The sequence below is a fragment of the Trichomycterus rosablanca genome, chromosome 12 (assembly GCF_030014385.1).
Source record: "Trichomycterus rosablanca isolate fTriRos1 chromosome 12, fTriRos1.hap1, whole genome shotgun sequence".
NCBI lineage: Eukaryota > Metazoa > Chordata > Actinopteri > Siluriformes > Trichomycteridae > Trichomycterus > Trichomycterus rosablanca.
Window position 1 is genome coordinate 11,384,884 of NC_085999.1, and position 18,226 is coordinate 11,403,109.

The 18,226-nt window shown below is 40.2% G+C and overlaps 2 protein-coding genes across 5 annotated transcripts in view; one reads left to right on the forward strand and one right to left on the reverse strand.

Annotated features, from left to right (window-relative positions):
* Positions 1-1,795, reverse strand: part of dgkh (diacylglycerol kinase, eta) — an 84,019-nt gene extending 82,224 nt beyond the window's left edge. For 3 of the 4 annotated variants that reach the window (XM_063005410.1, XM_063005414.1, XM_063005412.1), the window contains exon 1: positions 1,647-1,795. In XM_063005410.1, coding sequence (XP_062861480.1) covers positions 1,647-1,694 — 48 coding nt within the window. In that variant the 5' untranslated portion in view covers positions 1,695-1,795. Of the gene's footprint in view, positions 1-1,331; positions 1,383-1,646 lie in introns of those variants that run through there. The other variant, XM_063005411.1, reaches the window with a different exon arrangement.
* A 2,432-nt stretch (positions 1,796-4,227) lies between these two features.
* The window catches only part of vwa8 (von Willebrand factor A domain containing 8), a 107,943-nt gene continuing 93,944 nt past the window's right edge, over positions 4,228-18,226 (forward strand). Inside the window, exons 1-10 of the mRNA XM_063005615.1 lie at positions 4,228-4,378; positions 5,517-5,594; positions 6,741-6,871; positions 7,021-7,131; positions 12,826-12,993; positions 13,838-14,002; positions 14,089-14,138; positions 14,232-14,340; positions 14,446-14,550; positions 18,001-18,123. Of these exons, the coding sequence (XP_062861685.1) occupies positions 4,240-4,378; positions 5,517-5,594; positions 6,741-6,871; positions 7,021-7,131; positions 12,826-12,993; positions 13,838-14,002; positions 14,089-14,138; positions 14,232-14,340; positions 14,446-14,550; positions 18,001-18,123 (1,179 nt within the window). The 5' untranslated portion in view covers positions 4,228-4,239. The remainder of the gene's footprint in view (positions 4,379-5,516; positions 5,595-6,740; positions 6,872-7,020; positions 7,132-12,825; positions 12,994-13,837; positions 14,003-14,088; positions 14,139-14,231; positions 14,341-14,445; positions 14,551-18,000; positions 18,124-18,226) is intronic.

Consider the following 18,226-nt stretch of genomic DNA (forward strand, 5'->3'; position numbering starts at 1 on the left):
ATTTGTGCAGATTATAAGTCACATCAAAGGTGGAAAAAGTTCTGAAGTGATTTATATTGGTCTGCTTTTTACATCACAAAAACTGGCATTGTAGCAGGGACATGTAGACTTTATATATCTGTATCCAACTTTTCAGTACATAAATAAATATGGATTTTTAGACACAAATAGTTTTGCTATGAATTTATAAGAACAGTTGACATTTAATATTTGTAACAAGTTTTTAATAGTTATATTAACCACATTTGTACTTTTCACGTTAAAGATACATGTTCTTCCATAATTCTATACCATTCATCTACTTTCTTTCTCTAATAGTATTAAAATTAGATTTAATTCTATGCCTTTTCCTAGTTCATTTTATTTTATTACACTCTATTCTAGTGTAATCCATTTTATTTTTATTCTGTTTTAATATCCTAGTGTGTTCTACTGTTTTATTCTTGTCTGGTCTGTAAGTTATTTATTTTATTTTATTCTCTAATCAATAAATTCTCTAAAAAATATTTTTTTTATTTTATGGTTCTTGTTTTATTCTTTTCCTTTTTATGTTTTGTATTCTGTATAATCTGTTCATTCTATAATTTCTATTCTATTCACACATTCACTCACTGACTCACTGTCTTAACCATATATCCAATCAGGGTCGGGGGCCTATCCAAGCTTTTCAATGGGCGCAAGGCACACAGTAACACCCTGGACGGTGCGCCAGTCTATCAGAGGGCAGACACACACACACACACACACACACGTACACACACCCATTCACCTATAGGGCAGTTCAGTGTCTTTAATTAACATGGCTGCATGTTTTTGGACTGTGGGAGGAAACCGGAGCTCCCGGAGGAAGCCGAAGTGAACCACGAATGTATGTGCTGATAGAATCGGCTCAGATGGGATCGGACTGTATTATCCTTTTAAAGTAAATATTTCAATCAGCAGAATCGCATCGCATGTATGATGTGCACAACGTTAATTACGTGCGTTTAGAAGCTTTCTCAATGATGTCTGTGTGGTGTTTTTTTGTTTTTTTTACAATTAGTGATGGCAACCCAAGCAACTGTTCCACTGCACTATTTTACACTAAAAACTTCACTATTCCATAATGCTCCAGATTGCATCATTCTAAATAGGTATCGGTATCGGTATCGGCGAGTACAAAAATACATGTACTTGTACTCGGTTGGGAAAAAATGGTATTGATGCATCCCTAGTTTTAACAGTCTCAGTCTGATTGTCTAACAGTCTGTAGTTAAATGTTCTAAGCTGGGTTCTAAACTCAATAATGTCTAACAGCCTGTAGCTCTGTTTTTCATTCAGACTCCACAAACCTTGGCTGAAGAGTTCCTGAACTATTCTACACAAGTGCAGTCAGGCGGGTTTGGAACCCGTTATTTGTGTTTAACATCCTCAGCCTGCACACGGAGCGCAACAAAAGCAGGAAAGAGCAGAACAGATCCAGCGGCACCACACTGCTTAAACCTTCCCAGCAGCATGAGAACCACTATTATTCCCCTACAGAACACAGTACATTCTCAGATCAGAACCGAATCTCAGATTTACCCTCCCTCACCCACTTGTACTCGGTCATTAGAAACAGAAGAATGTGAAAAGTCGGGGTAGGAAATGTATGAGGATGTGCTCACCAGTTCTTCCCATGCAGGACTCCGTGTGTACTGGTACTCCTCGTCCATATTTCCAGTCTTCGTCTGTCCCACAGCCTGTAACGAGCTGTCTCCACACGCTTGCAGTCAAATCTAAAGTCACCGTACGTGGAATCGTACTGCCGTGCATATGGTTGGATTCTTTAACTGGATCCCAGTCTGTTCGAGACCACTTACCACTTATCACCTCCCTCCTCTAAAATCCTCTCCTCCACCTCCTCCACTCCTCCTCTTCCACAGTCTCTCCAAGGGCTGAGCTTCTCACCACGTGATAAATGTCAAGCCATAAAAGGAAGCAAAGCAATCTCCATGGCTACGTCCAAATCCCCCAGTAGTGGAGTTACAGGTTTAACAGAACTGAGTGAACTTCTTAAGGTTCCTCAAGGGTTCCTGGATGGTTAATAGCACTAGATAAGCCCATTCCTAAATAAATCTGCTAGTAAAAGATATAAAGGTGTTCTGTACTTTAAATGATTCTTCACATTATGCTTGGGACTTTTTCAGAATGGGTGTTCTAGATTCAATTATTCTATGTAGCACAGTTCTTTTTTATTTTAAATGTATAAATGTTTTTAAATGAATGTATTTTAACATTATGACCACCTCCTTGTTTCTACACTCACTGTCTATTTTATCAGCTCCGCTTACCATATACTGTAGAAGCACTTTGTAGTTCTTCAATTACTGACTGTAGTTCATCTGTTTCGCTGCATCTTTTGTTGGCCCCCTACAGGACCACGACAGAGTAGGTATTATTTGGGTGGTGGATCATTCTCAGCACTGCAGTGACACTGACATGGTGGTGGTGTGTTAGTGTGTGCTGTACTGGTATGAGTGGATCAGACACAGCAGTGCTGATGGAGTTTTTAAACACCTCACTGTCACTGCTGGACTGAGAATAGTCCACCAACCAAAAACATCCAGCGTCATGTGACCACTGATAAACGTCTGATGACCAACTCAAACAGCAGCAATAGATGAGCGATCGTCTCTGACTTTACATCTACAGGGTGGACCAACTAGGTAGGAGTGTCTAACAGAGTGGACAGTGAGTGGACACGGTATCTAAAAATTCCAGCAGCGCTGCTGTGTCTGATCCACTCGTACCAGCACAACACACACTAACACACCACCACCATGTCATTGTCACTGCAGTGCAGCACAGTGGCTAAGTGGGTAGCACTGTCGCCTCACAGCAAGAAGGTCCTAAGTTTGATCCCCAGGTGGGGCGGTCCAGGTCCTTTCTGTGTGGAGTTTTCATGTTCTCCCCATGTCCTCGTGGGTTTCCTCCGGGTGCTCCGGTTTCCTCCCACAGTCCAAAGGCATGCAAGTGAGGTGAAATGGAGACACTAAATTGACCAAGACTGTGTTTGATACAACCTTGTGAACTGATAAACCTTGTGTAATGAGTAACTACCGTTCCTGTCATAAATGTAACCAAAAGTGTAAAACATGACGTTAAAATCCTAATAAACAAACAAACACCCACTGTGCCAACTGTGGTAGGAGGGTGTAACTGTCATTAATTTTGAACCCAGGTTTGTTGTCTCTTTTTTCTCTGAAGTCATTTGATGTGATTATTTGTCTGAACTTTTTATTTAATTTTGTTTGAATTAAATTTACTTAATTTTTCTAATGCTACAACCCAGACATAAATTTAGAATTTTGAAGAACACAAGCTAAGATAAGCAGATTTCTTTAAAATCTTTGAAAAATTACCAGTATAAATGTGATTTTGAGATTCTGTTTTTTTAATGTAAATGTAACAATAGGAGCAGCTGTAGCCTAGTGATTAAGGTACTGGACCAGTAATTAGAAGGTTGCTGGTTCAAGCCCCACCACTGGCAGGTTCCCACTGTTAGGCCCTTGAGCAAGGCCCTTAACCCTCAATTGCTTAGATTGTAAACTGTCACAACTGTAAGTCACTTTGGATAAAAACGTCTGCTAAATGCTGAAAATGTAAATGTAAAATTGCCAATATTGATACAAATACAACAATTGCAATATTAGGAAATATAAATTATGTCATTTATTAGAATGTACTTTTACAATGTAATTTATGGTACTTTTTAAAGTACCATAAATAAAATAAGGTAAATTATTTACATTACTAAAAAGTAGGCATTCTAAGCTTTAAAACAGTACCTTGTTTACCACACTTGTATATGCTATATGCTAATGCTACAGTCTTGGTAAACAAACAAACCACAACAAATTTCTTTAATTTGGAGGAAAGTAATAGGGGTTACATTTTGTAGTACATTAGTAGAGGACACAGTAAACTAGACTTGAGTCAAAAAAGGGGTCAGAGGGACGAAGTTTAAGAGTTTGTTAAGATACTGTTGTAGAATAATTTGATATACAGTTTGTCACTGTCATGCTCTGATTTTTGACATGGCTGGAACCGAAACGCGGTTTGGGTTCCGCACGGAGCCGAATATGCGACGCACAAGCTCCGGTGTTTTCTTTCGCGCAGGCGGCTGGTGTTGGGTTATGTGAATTAAACATGGTTTAAAAAGTGTAAATAAACTTACATTTTTAAAAGTAGTTTACCGGTTTAACGGTGAAAGTCAGAATGCAGTCGCGTATCGTATTGAAAGGTACAGCCGCTGCTGTAGCCACTAGGAGACTGCGCAATATTTTGGGTCCTGTCCTGTCAAAGGAAGGTTGGAACTGGAGTGGACATGAGGTCAAACTGTTAAACACTACTGCAGGTACACACACACACACACACACACACACACACACACACACACACACACACTTTAAATAAACCTCGTATACAGCTTACATTTTTATTCTGAAATAATATTATTATTTTGTTATTGTGGTATAAGTTATCTTCATTCAGGCGAGCTAAGTAAGAAAGTTAATCCTGTACTTGAGGCTTTGTGCAAAACTGCTTGCTACTACTGTATAAGTGAGTATTATTGTTATTGTTGACTCACAGCAAGAAGGTCCTGGGTTTGATTCCCAGTTTGAGCTGTCTGGGTCCTTTCTGTGTGGAGTTTGCATGTTCTCCCAGGTCCGCATGGGTTTCCACCGGGAGCTCCAGTTTCCTCCCACAGACCAAAGACATGCAGTCAGGTCAATAGAATAGAACAGAATTTAATTACTTTAATTTAATTCCTTTAATTCCTTTACTTCTATGCCGCTATATATATTCCTTTACTTCTATATATATATATGTGTGTGTGTGTGTGTGTGTATGTATGTATGTGTATATATATACAGTATATATACTGTATATATATATGTGTATGTATATATTTATGTATACAGATGTACAGAACAGTCACATTTTCTTCTCGTGTCCCAGATTGTTTGGAAGCTGGGGTCAGAGCACAGGGTCAATCATTGTACAGCGCTTCTGAAGCAGAAAGGGTTAAGGGCCCTGCTCAAGGGCCCAACAGTGGCTGCATGGCAGAGCCGGGATTCGAACTCTCAACCTTTCAGTTACTTTTCGAATGTGATGATGGTATTTTGAATTATTGAAATGAATCTTTATTGAATCTAAGCATTTATGTGAGGCTGACCACCCTCCAAATTTGCACTGCCCATAGTTACACAACTGCTGTCTGGTATGATGCAGGTAGTTTGTCATTCCGGATGTGAAACACGTCACTGTGGTGACACAGTACCTGAACCCGTGGTCAAAATAAAAGGCAACAAACATCCACTGGCTTACTCACCAAGCGAGGTTACTATAAATAAGCAAACCATCCAGCTTTAAAAACATGCTAATGCGTACACCGTGCACACAGGTCATTCTTCTAATAGGGAGTAACACAACAAGATTATGTTTTCCAGTCATAATAATAAATCTCATGTAGTTTTCTTTGATATTTACAGGTGACACTGTGAAAATAGGCGAGATCTCCTACCAGCTGAAGGCACCCAGAAACCCTGAACTTGTGCCCAGGAATCACAGTATGTGCTTTATTTACTCATCTGCTTATTTATTTATTGGTCAGCGTTTTTGGCGGTTTAAATATGAACAGTGGACTCTTGGTGTCTTTGATCAACTGTTGACTGAGGCCCATCAGTACATTGTGTAGATCAGGTGTTAAACCTTATCAGGTGTTTCTTGGCATTCTGTCTAAGATTGAACAGTGCAGAGGAGATTTTGGCTACTTTTTTGTATCCAGTTGCAAGAAAAAATAAGTGAACCCTTTGGAATGACCTGGATTTTTGTTTTAAACACTTATAAAATGTCTGATTGTTACCGCAATTACAATCACCAAACACCTATCAGCTCTTTACATTGATTACTCATTTTATTTTTTGTGGTTATACAATTACTGACTGTAGCTCATCTGTACACTTTCTTTGTATGCTTTTTTCCCCTCCTGTACCCTGAGCATTAATCCCCCCCCCCCCCACCCCCCCACCCCCCCACACACACACTCAATAATCAAATGATGTTTGAGTGGTTTGAGTGCTGGAGCATTCTCAGGTCTGGCAGTGTGTGCTGTTCTGTGTATGTATGAGTGCAGCAGGTGCAGCAGTGTTGTTGGGATTTGGCCTTTTTATTAAGCGCACAAACCCTGTTAGTGCTGGTTGTAGGTGGACAGTGAGAGACACAATGTGTATTCATTTTTCCTTAGTGTTTTATCAGTGGAGTCTTTCTGATCACAGGAGGAGAATGGGGTACAAAACAACACAGGCTACAGTCAGTAATTGTATAGCCACAAAGTCTATGATTGAATGTAGGTACCGGATAGGTGTTTTTAATAAAGTGCTCAGTGAGTGTATAGACAAAATCTAATTAAACTAATAACACACAGAGTTCCTATGGCTCCAAAAGCAAATTGACTAAAGGTGTTTCACTTAATGAGATGAGATTGGAGAATCGGCCACACCAGAATAACCCACCAGCACCTGATAGATGGAGAAAACCCACCAACCATAAAAATGAAAATATAAAATAGCCCAAATTATAAAGACAAGATAAAATAAGCAGACAGAAACATAACACCTATCCTGCCATCAAGTGACACATATGTGTTAAACATGGCATTAAAATCCAAATAAATAAATATAGTAAAATAATAATGCATTGTGCGTTTTCTGTAGTGACAGAGTCCATGCCACATGCAGTTGCTCAGCACCTTCGATGGATCATGCAGAAGGACCTACTGGGGCAGGATGTGTTTCTGATCGGCCCACCCGGCCCACTGCGCCGCTCCATTGCCATGCAGTACCTGGTAATTTCAAACAGCATTCATCACACAGTCTTAACACTTCAAAGCGTTTATTTTGCACCTGATTTATTCTACGTCATGTTTTTTAATCCATTTTGTATATCAGCGATGAACTGTAGGTGTTGTAATTATTCTGTAATTATTAACTGTAGGAGCTGACTAAGAGGGAGGTTGAATATGTGGCTTTATCCAGAGACACAACCGAGTCTGATCTTAAGCAGCGCAGAGAAATCCGCTCAGGCACTGCGTTCTACATAGACCAGGCAAGTGGGAAATTAAAGCATCATTCACATTCATCAGCTTTGCTTACCTTTGTGTGTTTTGAATTCTTTAGGTTTGTAATTATATCTTTTTCCCCATAATAACACATTCATCATCAGTCCAGTCCAGTGTTTCTCTGTTCACTCATCATTCCAGTTTAGAAGCCTTGACAATGTAGGACTGACATGCATAGTATTAATAAAACATACAATATATGGGAAAACATTAGTGGATATCTCTTTATTATTGAGTTCTGGTGTTTCAGTCTCACCCACTGCTATTAGGTGTTTTATTAGGATTTTAACGTCATGTTTTACACTTTGGTTACATTCATGACAGGACAGGTAATTACACAAGATTCACCAGTTCAAGTTTAATATCAAACACAGTCATGGACAATTTTGTATCTCCAATTCACCTCACTTGCATGTCTTTGGACTGTGGGAGGAAACCCATGCAGACACAGGGAGAACATGCAAACTCCACTCAGAATAGACCCGAACCGCTCCAGCTTGGAGTCAAACATGGGACCTTGTTGCTGTGAGGCGACAGTGCTACCCACCCATATTAGGTGTGACAAATTGACATGATTGTACCCCTGTACTGTAAGCAAGGTCCTGAAATACAGATTTGGTGGGTTTGGCTTGAAATAACTTAAATATCCTGTTCACAATACAGCCATGTATCTATAAAACATCTGTATTCAAAAACTTTGCTAGGCACCCAGGGGGTGCAGCAGGATATTCCACTAGCACACCAGCACCGAGATTCTGAACTCCTCGGTTCGAAACTCGGCGTTGCCACCAGCTGGCTGGGCGCCATTTAGCGGGCATAATTGGCATTGCCTGCAGGAGGGATGACCGGAATATGTGGGTGGGGTCTTCAAAACGCTATGCAAGGACTCTGATTGGTGGATAGAGGCACCTTTGACAAATTGACTACACTAAATTAGGAGAAAATGGGAGAAAAATTCATTAAATATATATATATATATATATATAAATAACTTACTTACTGCTGTTACAGGTATCAATCAAGCATAGATGCTAGGTGAAAAGGCCTCTCTTTGCATTGTAGTTAATCCCAAATGTGTTAAGTTAGGTTGCACCCAGGTCCTATGTAGGTCTCTTTCACACTAAGCCTTTCTAAGTTGTATGTTACAGCTTGTAAATAAATTAAATTAAAATTACATTTAAATTATCTGCATGCTTGAGGATCAAAAATGAGTGTGTTCTGCATCATTGATAGGGTTAGACAATAGACATTTTAAAATACAGTGCCATTAGATTAGGAAGATTATCCACTGGCAATCCAGTGGTAACCAGTTGTAGCCTTAAGGTACTTTACTAGTAATTCGAAAGTTTCTGGTCCGAGACCCACCACTGCCAGGTTGCTGTTGTTTGGCCCTTGAGCAAGGCCCCTTAACTCTCAGATGCTCAGACTGTACACTGTCACAGTACTGAAAGTCACTTTGGATAAAGGCGTCTGCGTTGCCAAAAATGTAAATGTAAGACTCTATAGTTGTGTGTCTGTGTGTTTGTAAGTGAGGGCGGGAGAGAGAGTCTGAACTGTTTTGTTCTCAGGGGTTCTGTGCTTTTTATGTGACCCATATACACAGCTCTAGAAATAAAATGCTGTTTAGTTTTCTTCAGGAACACTGTAGGAATAGAAAATATTTGAACAATAATACAGTACTCTTCTGTATTTTCTGAGTGGTTTACCTTAAAACAAAGGACAGTACGTATATTATCTAAATTTAGAGGAAATATTGTTGTCAGTATTCCAATTCTGATAACAGCCAAAACTCTGCTACTGGAAACCAATTAGATTCCTCTTCAGTAGCAGAAATGTTATTAGTAACCCTTTAGTGTAGTTTTCAGCTATATTAAGAAAGCCACACTAATTGTAAAAATTTTATCAGTTAAACATTTATTCCTTACGTATTAACAGCTAACAGTTAACAGCTATTTAAACTGTTCATAGTTCATGTTTTTATCTATTGAATTATTTCCAGATGTGTCATTAGAGGGGCATAGGGCGTTATGGGCTACTGAGTAGCATAAAAGGAAAAGAAGACCTCCACCATTTACAACCTATCATAGCAAGCGGGGAAAACTAAAGTTTTAAGCTCTATATATCATCTAGTCAACATCTTTTATGCCTTATGGACTTCAAGTTCTAATTAACCTGTCGTATATGCACAGAGAACTTAAGAGACGGCAACTTCAACCCTGTAAATGAAAACCATGCAGCATATGATTGTGTGCTGGTCAGTGTTAAATAGCAGTTAGAATGAGGTGACAGTTGAACTCTGCTGATTCAAGCCCCACCACCACCAAGCTGCCACTGTTGGGCACCTGAGCAAGGCCCTTAACCATCAATTGCTTTAATTGTATTTGGTGTATTTTGGATAACAGTGTCTGCTAGATGCTGCAAGTGTAAATGCCCTATATAAACATGTTCCAACTGTCTACAACAGCACCTTGGGATCTAATTTCAGTTTATATTGCATTAACTTAATAGCAGGGATAGCTCAGTAGTTAGGGCTCTGGGTTATTAATCAGAAGATTAAAGGTTCAAATCAAAAGGTTAAATGTTCGAATCAAATCTTGTCAGTTTTTTTCTAGTTTTTATTAATATTGACAGCAGTAAACTGCCAGATGTTTAAACAAAGTTTAGGTTACCAAAACTGACATATGATGTTAAGTTTTAGTCAACCAGCAAAGAAAGGGCTAATGCTAACAGTCTGGTGTCATAAATGGGATACTGTGCAGGTAAGTGTCACCTTTTTTGTGTGATCTTTATCTGCTCACTGCTTTTCACTGGCTCGGGTACTGCTGAGTATCCTGTTGTCCACTCTTGTGACCCTGGGTGTCTACATGAATGCCCAAGCTTGTGGTCAGGTGTACACATATTTCTAGTTACAGTGTATCACAAAAGTGAGTACACCCCTCACATTTCTGCAGATATTTAAGTATATCTTTTCATGGGACAACACTGACAAAATGACACTTAGACACAATGAAAAGTAGTCTGTGTGCAGCTTATATAACAGTGTAAATTTATTGTTCCCTCAAAATAACTCAATATACAGCCATTAATGTCTAAACCACCGGCAACAAAAGTGAGTACACTCCTAACAGACTATACCCCTAAATGTCCAAATTGAGCACTGCTTGTCATTTTCCCTCCAAAATGTCATGTGACTCGTTAGTGTTACTAGGTCTCAGGTGTGCATAGGGAGCAGGTGTGTTCAATTTAGTAGTACAGCTCTCACACTCTCTCATACTGGTCACTGAAAGTTCCAACATGGCACCTCATGGCAAAGAACTCTCTGAGGATCTTAAAAGACGAATTGTTGTGCTACATGAAGATGGCCAAGGCTACAAGAAGATTGCCAACACCCTGAAACTGAGCTGCAGCACAGTGGCCAAGATCATCCAGCGTTTTAAAAGAGCAGGGTCCACTCAGAACAGACCTCGCGTTGGTCATCCAAAGAAGCTGAGTGCACGTGCTCAGCGTCACATCCAACTGCTGTCTTTGAAAGATAGGCGCAGGAGTGCTGTCAGCATTGCTGCAGAGATTGAAAAGGTGGGGGGTCAGCCTTTCAGTGCTCAGACCATACGCCGCACACTACATCAAATTGGTCTGCATGGCTGTCACCCCAGAAGGAAGCCTCTTCTGAAGTCTCTACACAAGAAAGCCCGCAAACAGTTTGCTGAAGACATGTCAACAAAGGACATGGATTACTGGAACCATGTCCTATGGTCTGATGAGACCAAGATTAATTTGTTTGGTTCAGATGGTCTCAAGCATGTGTGGCGGCAATCAGGTGAGGAGTACAAAGATAAGTGTGTCATGCCTACAGTCAAGCATGGTGGTGGGAATGCCATGGTCTGGGGCTGCATGAGTGCAGCAGGTGTTGGGGAGTTACATTTCATTGAGGGACACATGAACTCCAATATGTACTGTGAAATACTGAAGCAGAGCATGATCCCCTCCCTCTGGAAACTGTGTCGCAGGGCAGTGTTCCAGCATGATAATGACCCCAAACACACCTCTAAGACGACCACTGCTTTATTGAAGAGGCTGAGGGTAAAGGTGATGGACTGGCCTAGCATGTCTCCAGACCTAAACCCAATAGAACATCTTTGGGGCATCCTCAAGCGGAAGGTGGAGGAGCGCAAAGTCTCGAATATCCGCCAGCTCCGTGATGTCGTCATGGAGGAGTGGAAAAGCATTCCAGTGGCAACCTGTGAAGCTCTGGTAAACTCCATGCCCAGGAGAGTTAAGGCAGTTCTGGGAAATAATGGTGGCCACACAAAATATTGACACTTCAGGAACTTTCACTAAGGGGTGTACTCACTTTTGTTGCCGGTGGTTTAGACATTAATGGCTGTATATTGAGTTATTTTGAGGGAAGAATAAATTTACACTGTTATATAAGCTGCACACAGACTACTTTTCATTGTGTCAAAGTGTCATTTTGTCAGTGTTGTCCCATGAAAAGATATACTTAAATATCTGCAGAAATGTGAGGGGTGTACTCACTTTTGTGATACACTGTATATAGCATATAAAACAAACATGAAGACATTTTGCATCACATTGACCATTGGGCTCAGCGTCTGTGCTAGAGTTTGCTATAGCTCAGTTCCACTTTGTGGCTGGAAAGTTCTCAGCTGCTCAGGAAAACCATTGCATGTATTTACAAGGGTGACACAACATACCCAGCTTTAACTTATTCCCTCACAAGGTGAATGGAAGGCATTTCGGTCCATGAATTTGAGGAAAAGTTATTGCTCTGAGATCAGTTTTTCCATCTCAGCTCTGCGTCATTTAGCTACACAGTGCTGAGATGTTCTTTGAGAAGTTCTTTAGTCTTTGGTCTCTTTAAAAATGTGCCTTAATGTAAAACTTTAGGTGTAATTTTCCTCTGACCTATTGCAGTCTCATTGATCAACACAGTGTGTGGCCGGTATGTGACGTCTGGTTTTAACTACTTCCCTGTCCTCTGCCGCTACTATTTCTAGTCATTATGGGATTATAGAGTATATTATGGAAATAAATCCAGAGTTAAATATAGAGCTTCTGGTTGCACTTTCATAGGCTCTATACCCACACAATCAGCCATATACTTACGTTTAGCCTAATTACATGGCAGCTTGTTTTGTGGTCACTCGAGTCGCTTAGAATTTCCTGCCTTTGACGTCAAGACTTTGCTTACTGCAGACACATGTTTGTCTGGATGAATCTTTAGAATTTGGTCAGGATTTAAAAAAGCTCGGTTAAAATAAAACAGGTCATTTTTGGAATATCAGATTTTTTATCTGAGGCCTGTTTTCAGTTTACTATGTGCAGTAGTTTGTTGAAAGTTGACATGCTTGTAGGAGACTTATACTATATGGCTTAAAGTATTTGGACAACTCTCCTAATTATTGAGTTCTAACTGATGTATTGTAGCCTCAAAGTGAGGTCATGGTTTTCAGCTGGACATCCACCAAGTTAATGGTCATGTGTTCTTAAACTTTTGGCTTTAATTAATTTCGGCAACTGTTCTTTTACTATATGAGTGCTTGCTGCTGTACCATTGTAAGATGGGTCAGGCTAGTCAATGCATATTTATATAAATGTATGTGAGCTATTAAGTTGCCATTTTAAATGATTGATGTTTGGGTTTGCTGTCATCTATGCAGTGTGCTGTGAGAGCGGCGACCGAGGGACGAATTTTGGTTCTGGAGGGTCTAGAAAAGGCAGAGCGGAACGTTCTGCCCGTTCTCAACAACCTGCTGGAAAACCGTGAGATGCAGCTAGAGGACGGACGCTTCCTCATGGCTGCCCAGCGCTACGACAAACTGCTACAGGTCATAATGCTTAACGTATACAAATAAGCAGTAAAACTCACTAAAGCTTTGTTCAATTCTGTTATAAATAATAGTTTATATATACTGTACATGTATATGTACATACACACTCCACTTACCATATAGAAGCATTTTGTAGTTCTACAATTACTGACTGTAGTCCATCTGTTTCTCTACATACACATACGTATTAGTGTGTGTTGTGCTGGTATGAGTGGGTCAGACACAGCAGCTGCTGGAGTTTTTAAATACCGTGTCCACTCACTGTCCACTCTATTAGACACTCCTACCTAGCTGGTCCACCTTGTAGATGTTAAGTCAGAGACGATCGCTCATCTATTGCTGCTGTTTGAGTTGGTCACCTTCTAGACCTTCATCAGTGGTCACAGGACGCTGCCCACAGGGCGCTTTTGGCTGGATATTTTTGGTTGGTGAACTATTCTCAATCCTGCAGTGACAGTGAGGTGTATGTATTTGGTAATTCACCAGTCATATATGGAATTGATCATGTGTAAATAAAAACACAAAATTTGTTGTAATCAGTTAAAAATAGGGGCATGTTATAGGATTTGCTTTATTGGGTCTGGACTGCAGGCAGGCCAGTCTAGCACTTGTGAAGCTTCATAATAAAGTTATTCTATGTTGTGATGATTAAACTATTTATATAATTTATAGTCAGAATAATGTCCAAATGTCTCTAAAATCAATACATTTAAAACATTAAAAAATATTTAATGAGCTACATCGGAATTGAGATCATAGAGGCTTCCTGTTGAATGTCTTAAAACTCTGGAACCTTGTTTTTTGTAAATAAAATTTTACATGATGTGTTAATGTCTAACAGGAGCACACTAAAGAAGAACTAGACCAGTGGAAGATTGTGCGTGTGAGTGAGGATTTCCGGGTCATCGCTCTAGGCCTACCTGTGCCCCGATACAAGGGCAATCCTCTAGATCCACCCTTACGATCTCGCTTCCAGGCCAGAGACGTCTACTACCTGCCTTTTAAGGTACAAAGGTCTCACATCATTTATTACTGCCTGTGATGTGTGATGCTGTATTAAACAAGACTTATAATATTTGTTTCTGTTCTCAGGACCAGCTCGAGCTTCTTTATAGTTCTGCACCAAATGTGGCCGCTGAACGGTATGAAACATTCAGGATCTCATAGCGCAGGTTCTTCCGCCCGTCTGTACAAACTAAAATGCTTTTTTGTGTGTTTTTCTTCTTTCATATCAGAGTGTCTCAGCTGTTGTCATGTGCTACTACTCTTTGCTCGCAAGAATCTGTAAATCTGGGCCTTCCCGACTTCCCTGTGGACAATTTACCTTCTGCTGTGCGAGTGCTGGTGAGAGGGGTGTAAACTACACCATTCAGATTGTAAAGAAAATGTGAACTAAAGATCAGTGGCATGTGAGGTATAGTGGCTGAAGTGCTGATATTGATGTTGCAGGACTTGTTTCCTATGCTGTCTGCTCAACGGCTGGTCCGGAGGCTTTACCCATACGAGTCCATGCTAGGAAAGGAGGGCCGAAACGCAGTGGAAACTGTACTCGGTGTAAGTGTCTCTATATGGTATTTATATAGACCCCATTAGGGGTCACTACAGCGAATCATTCACCTCCTGTCCTGTCCTGAACCATCCTTCTCTGTCATACCAACCACCTGCATGTCCTCCATCACCTTAGGACTGGGCGGTATGACCAAAAATTTGTATCAGTGAATTTTTTTAAGATTCTGGCGGTTTCATCATATATCAGGGTGTTTTTTTTTTTGTATGACTGGGACTTTATATACGTTTGTGGCTTATTCTACTGTCAAGAGCACATAGAATATAAACCGTTTTATTACATCACGTATTTAATGAAGGTTTTGAGCACTATAAGTTTGCTTGACCCAACAAAATAACACAATTTATGAAGGAATCAGTATGCATGAAACAATTGCAGAAACAGTTTTTATTGTGCAAACTGCAATTTAGTGAAAACAAAACTTGGATATCAAAATGTTAACTTTGTTTGACATGAAGTACTTTTTCTCCATAAGACATACTTCTATAGAGGAATCATGTTCCTGATTTAGCTGATTTAAAAGCCATGACTGTCTGTTGACCTACACTGAACAGCCATAACATTAAAACCACCTCCTTGTTTCTACACCCACTGTCCACCTTATCAGCTCCACTTACCATATAGGAGCACTTTGAAGTTCTACAATTCCTGACTGTAGTCCATCTGTTTCTCTACATACATTTTAAGCCTGTTTTCACCCTGTTCTTCAATGGTCAGGATCACCACAGAACCACCACAGAGCAGGTATTATTTAGGTGGTGGATCATTCTCATCACTGCAGTGACACTGACATGGTGGTGGTGTGTTAGTGTGTGTTGTGCTGGTATGAGTGGATCAGACACAGCAGCGCTGCTGGAGTTTTTAAATACCGTGTCCACTCACTGTCCACTCTATTAGACACTCCTACCTAGTTGGTCGACCTTGTTGATGTAAAGTCAGAGACGATCGCTCATCTATTGCTGCTGTTTGAGTTGGTCATCTTCTAGACCTTCGTCAGTGGTCACAGGACGCTATCATTTTGATATTTAAGTATTATACAAGTCTCTTAATTCTCTCTTTACCAATTAAACGACGTTTGCAATCTTCCAGTCACCAGTGATGAAGTGCACCCTTATACGATCATACTGATGTATGACTCCACTGTACAACCCGACCACAGGTCTGTTGTATAAAAGTGGACTTCTGGCTACAGTATATCTACGCCTCCAGCTTGCTTAGGTGTTAGTATAACGTTGGTATAGCAATTCAACTGAAGTACTTTTGCTCCGTAAGACATACCTCTATAGAGGAATCATGTTCCTGCATAGGCGGATTGTTACTGCGTTCATAATATCACTCCACACGACAAACCATACAGACAGACAGACAGACAGACAGACAGACAGATCGATCACTTTATTAATTCCAGAGGGAAAGTCAAGTATTACAACAGCTCAAGGTACAATAGAAAAAAGTATTAAGTAAATAAAAGACTCAGTTAAAAATTATTAATTAAATAGGCTCAGTATATAGTCTTTTGGTCTGTGTCAGATTTTTTAAATAAAAAAAACCCTCTAAACTGCCAACATGGCTCAATTCATAAATTTTTTTCTCCGCCATTTCAATGAAGCCTTTCTCATCTGTTAAGAATGTTATGCTAATGCTACCTGGGTACCTAGTGAGCTGTACTTAATCTGCACAGCGCTTCATAGTGCCTTTAGCTGCCAACAATATTATATGATTTGCTGCCTATTGAATCCAACGGTTATTGTATAAATCATGCTACAGTATGGCGGTATACGAAAAAATCCATACTGTACAAGAAAATTAGAGTCGCTATACTGAATAAACTGTTATACCGCCCAGTACTACCATATTTATAAACCCTCTTTTTGGCTTTCCTTTCCTCCTCCTGCCTGGCGACTCCTTCCTCAGCACTCTTCTCTCAGTAGAACTCATCCCTCGTCTGGACGTTCCCAAACTGTGTCAATCTCTCCCTCCTAACTTTGTCTCTAAAACATTCTACCTGCGCTGTCTCTTCTACCTGCGCATCCTCATCACTCCCAACTAGAATCGCAGCATCTTTATATCTGCCACCTCCAACTCTCACTTGCACATTAAAATTTAAATACTACAGCTAACCAAAAACAAGCTTCCAGTGAGAGCTTTAAAAATATAGAAACACCAACCACAAAACCCACAATAAAAATGGTTAGGGATGTTCTGATCCTATTTCCCATTTATTTTCAGGAATCTAGCCAATTCCCATATTAAACTCTGAGTATGAGCCAAAACTGATACTGATCTGATCCACACATCATCACTGCAGCCAAGCTGACTGTCTGCAGGCGAATAATGCAGAACTAATATTTCAGGCATTTATTGTGTTCAGTGTTCACATGGACAGTGGCGTGTTGGTTGACATAACAAATGTTCATATTCTCAAAAGAAAATACTATTCAGCATTTATGGCCAGAATAAATTTTATACAGACACTTATCGCTGGAATAGGATGTCATTAACTCTTTAGCTGATTTAAATGCCATGACTGTTGACCTACACCTATGAGCCATAACATTAAAACCACCTCCTTGTTTCTACACCCACTGTCCACTTTATCAGCTCCACTTACCATATAGAAGCACTTTGTAGTTCTACAATGACTGACTGTAGTCCATCTGTTTCTCTACATACTTTTTAAGCCTGCTTTCACCCTGTTCTTTAATGGTCAGAACCACCACAGATTAGGTATTTTTAGGTGGTGGATCATTCTCAACACTGCAGTGACACTGACATGGTGGTGGTGTGTTAGTGTGTGTTGTGCTGGTATGAGTGGATCAGACACAGCAGCGCTGCTGGAGTTTTTAAATACTATGTCCACTCACTGTCCACTTTATTAGACACTCCTACCTAATTGGTCCACCTTGTAGATGTAAAGTCAAAGACGATGGCTCATCTATTGCTGCTGTTTGAGTTGGTCATCTTCTAGACCTTCATCAGTAGTCACAGGACGCTGCCCACGGGGCGCTGTTGGCTGGATGTTTTTGGTTGGTGGACTATTCTCAGTCCAGCAGTGACAGTGAGGCCATCAGCATTGTTGTGTCTTATCCACTCATACCAGTACAACACACACTAACACACCACCACCATGTCAGTGTCACTGCAGTGCTGAGAGTGATCCACCACCCAAATAATACCTGCTCTGTAGTGGTCCTGTGGGGGTCCTGACTATTGAAGAACAGGGTGAAAGCAGTCCAAAAAATATGGACTACAATCAGTAATTGTAGAAATACAAAGTGCTTCTATATGGTAAGTGGAGCTGATAAAATGGACAGTAATTGTAAAAACAAGGTGGTCATAATGTTATGCCTAATCGGTGTATGCTAGTTACCATATTTTCTTTCTCTGTCTCTCCCTTTGTTTCTTATTTCTCTCTCTGTTTCTCTGTCTCTCTGCAGCGTTTTGAACTGCTGGATGGAAAGAAGCAGGCTTCCCCGAGTGCTGTAGTACATGTGGAACCTGCACACACAGGACATGCAGAAGTTACCCTCAACGTTGCTGACCGAAACATCGGTTTCCAGGTCAGTGCTTCAGTATAATGAGACTTAAGTGTCTTTCAGTGCATAATTAAAAAAGCTAAAATTTCAGAGTCTGTTTTCTGTGTAAAATTCATTAATTGAATTG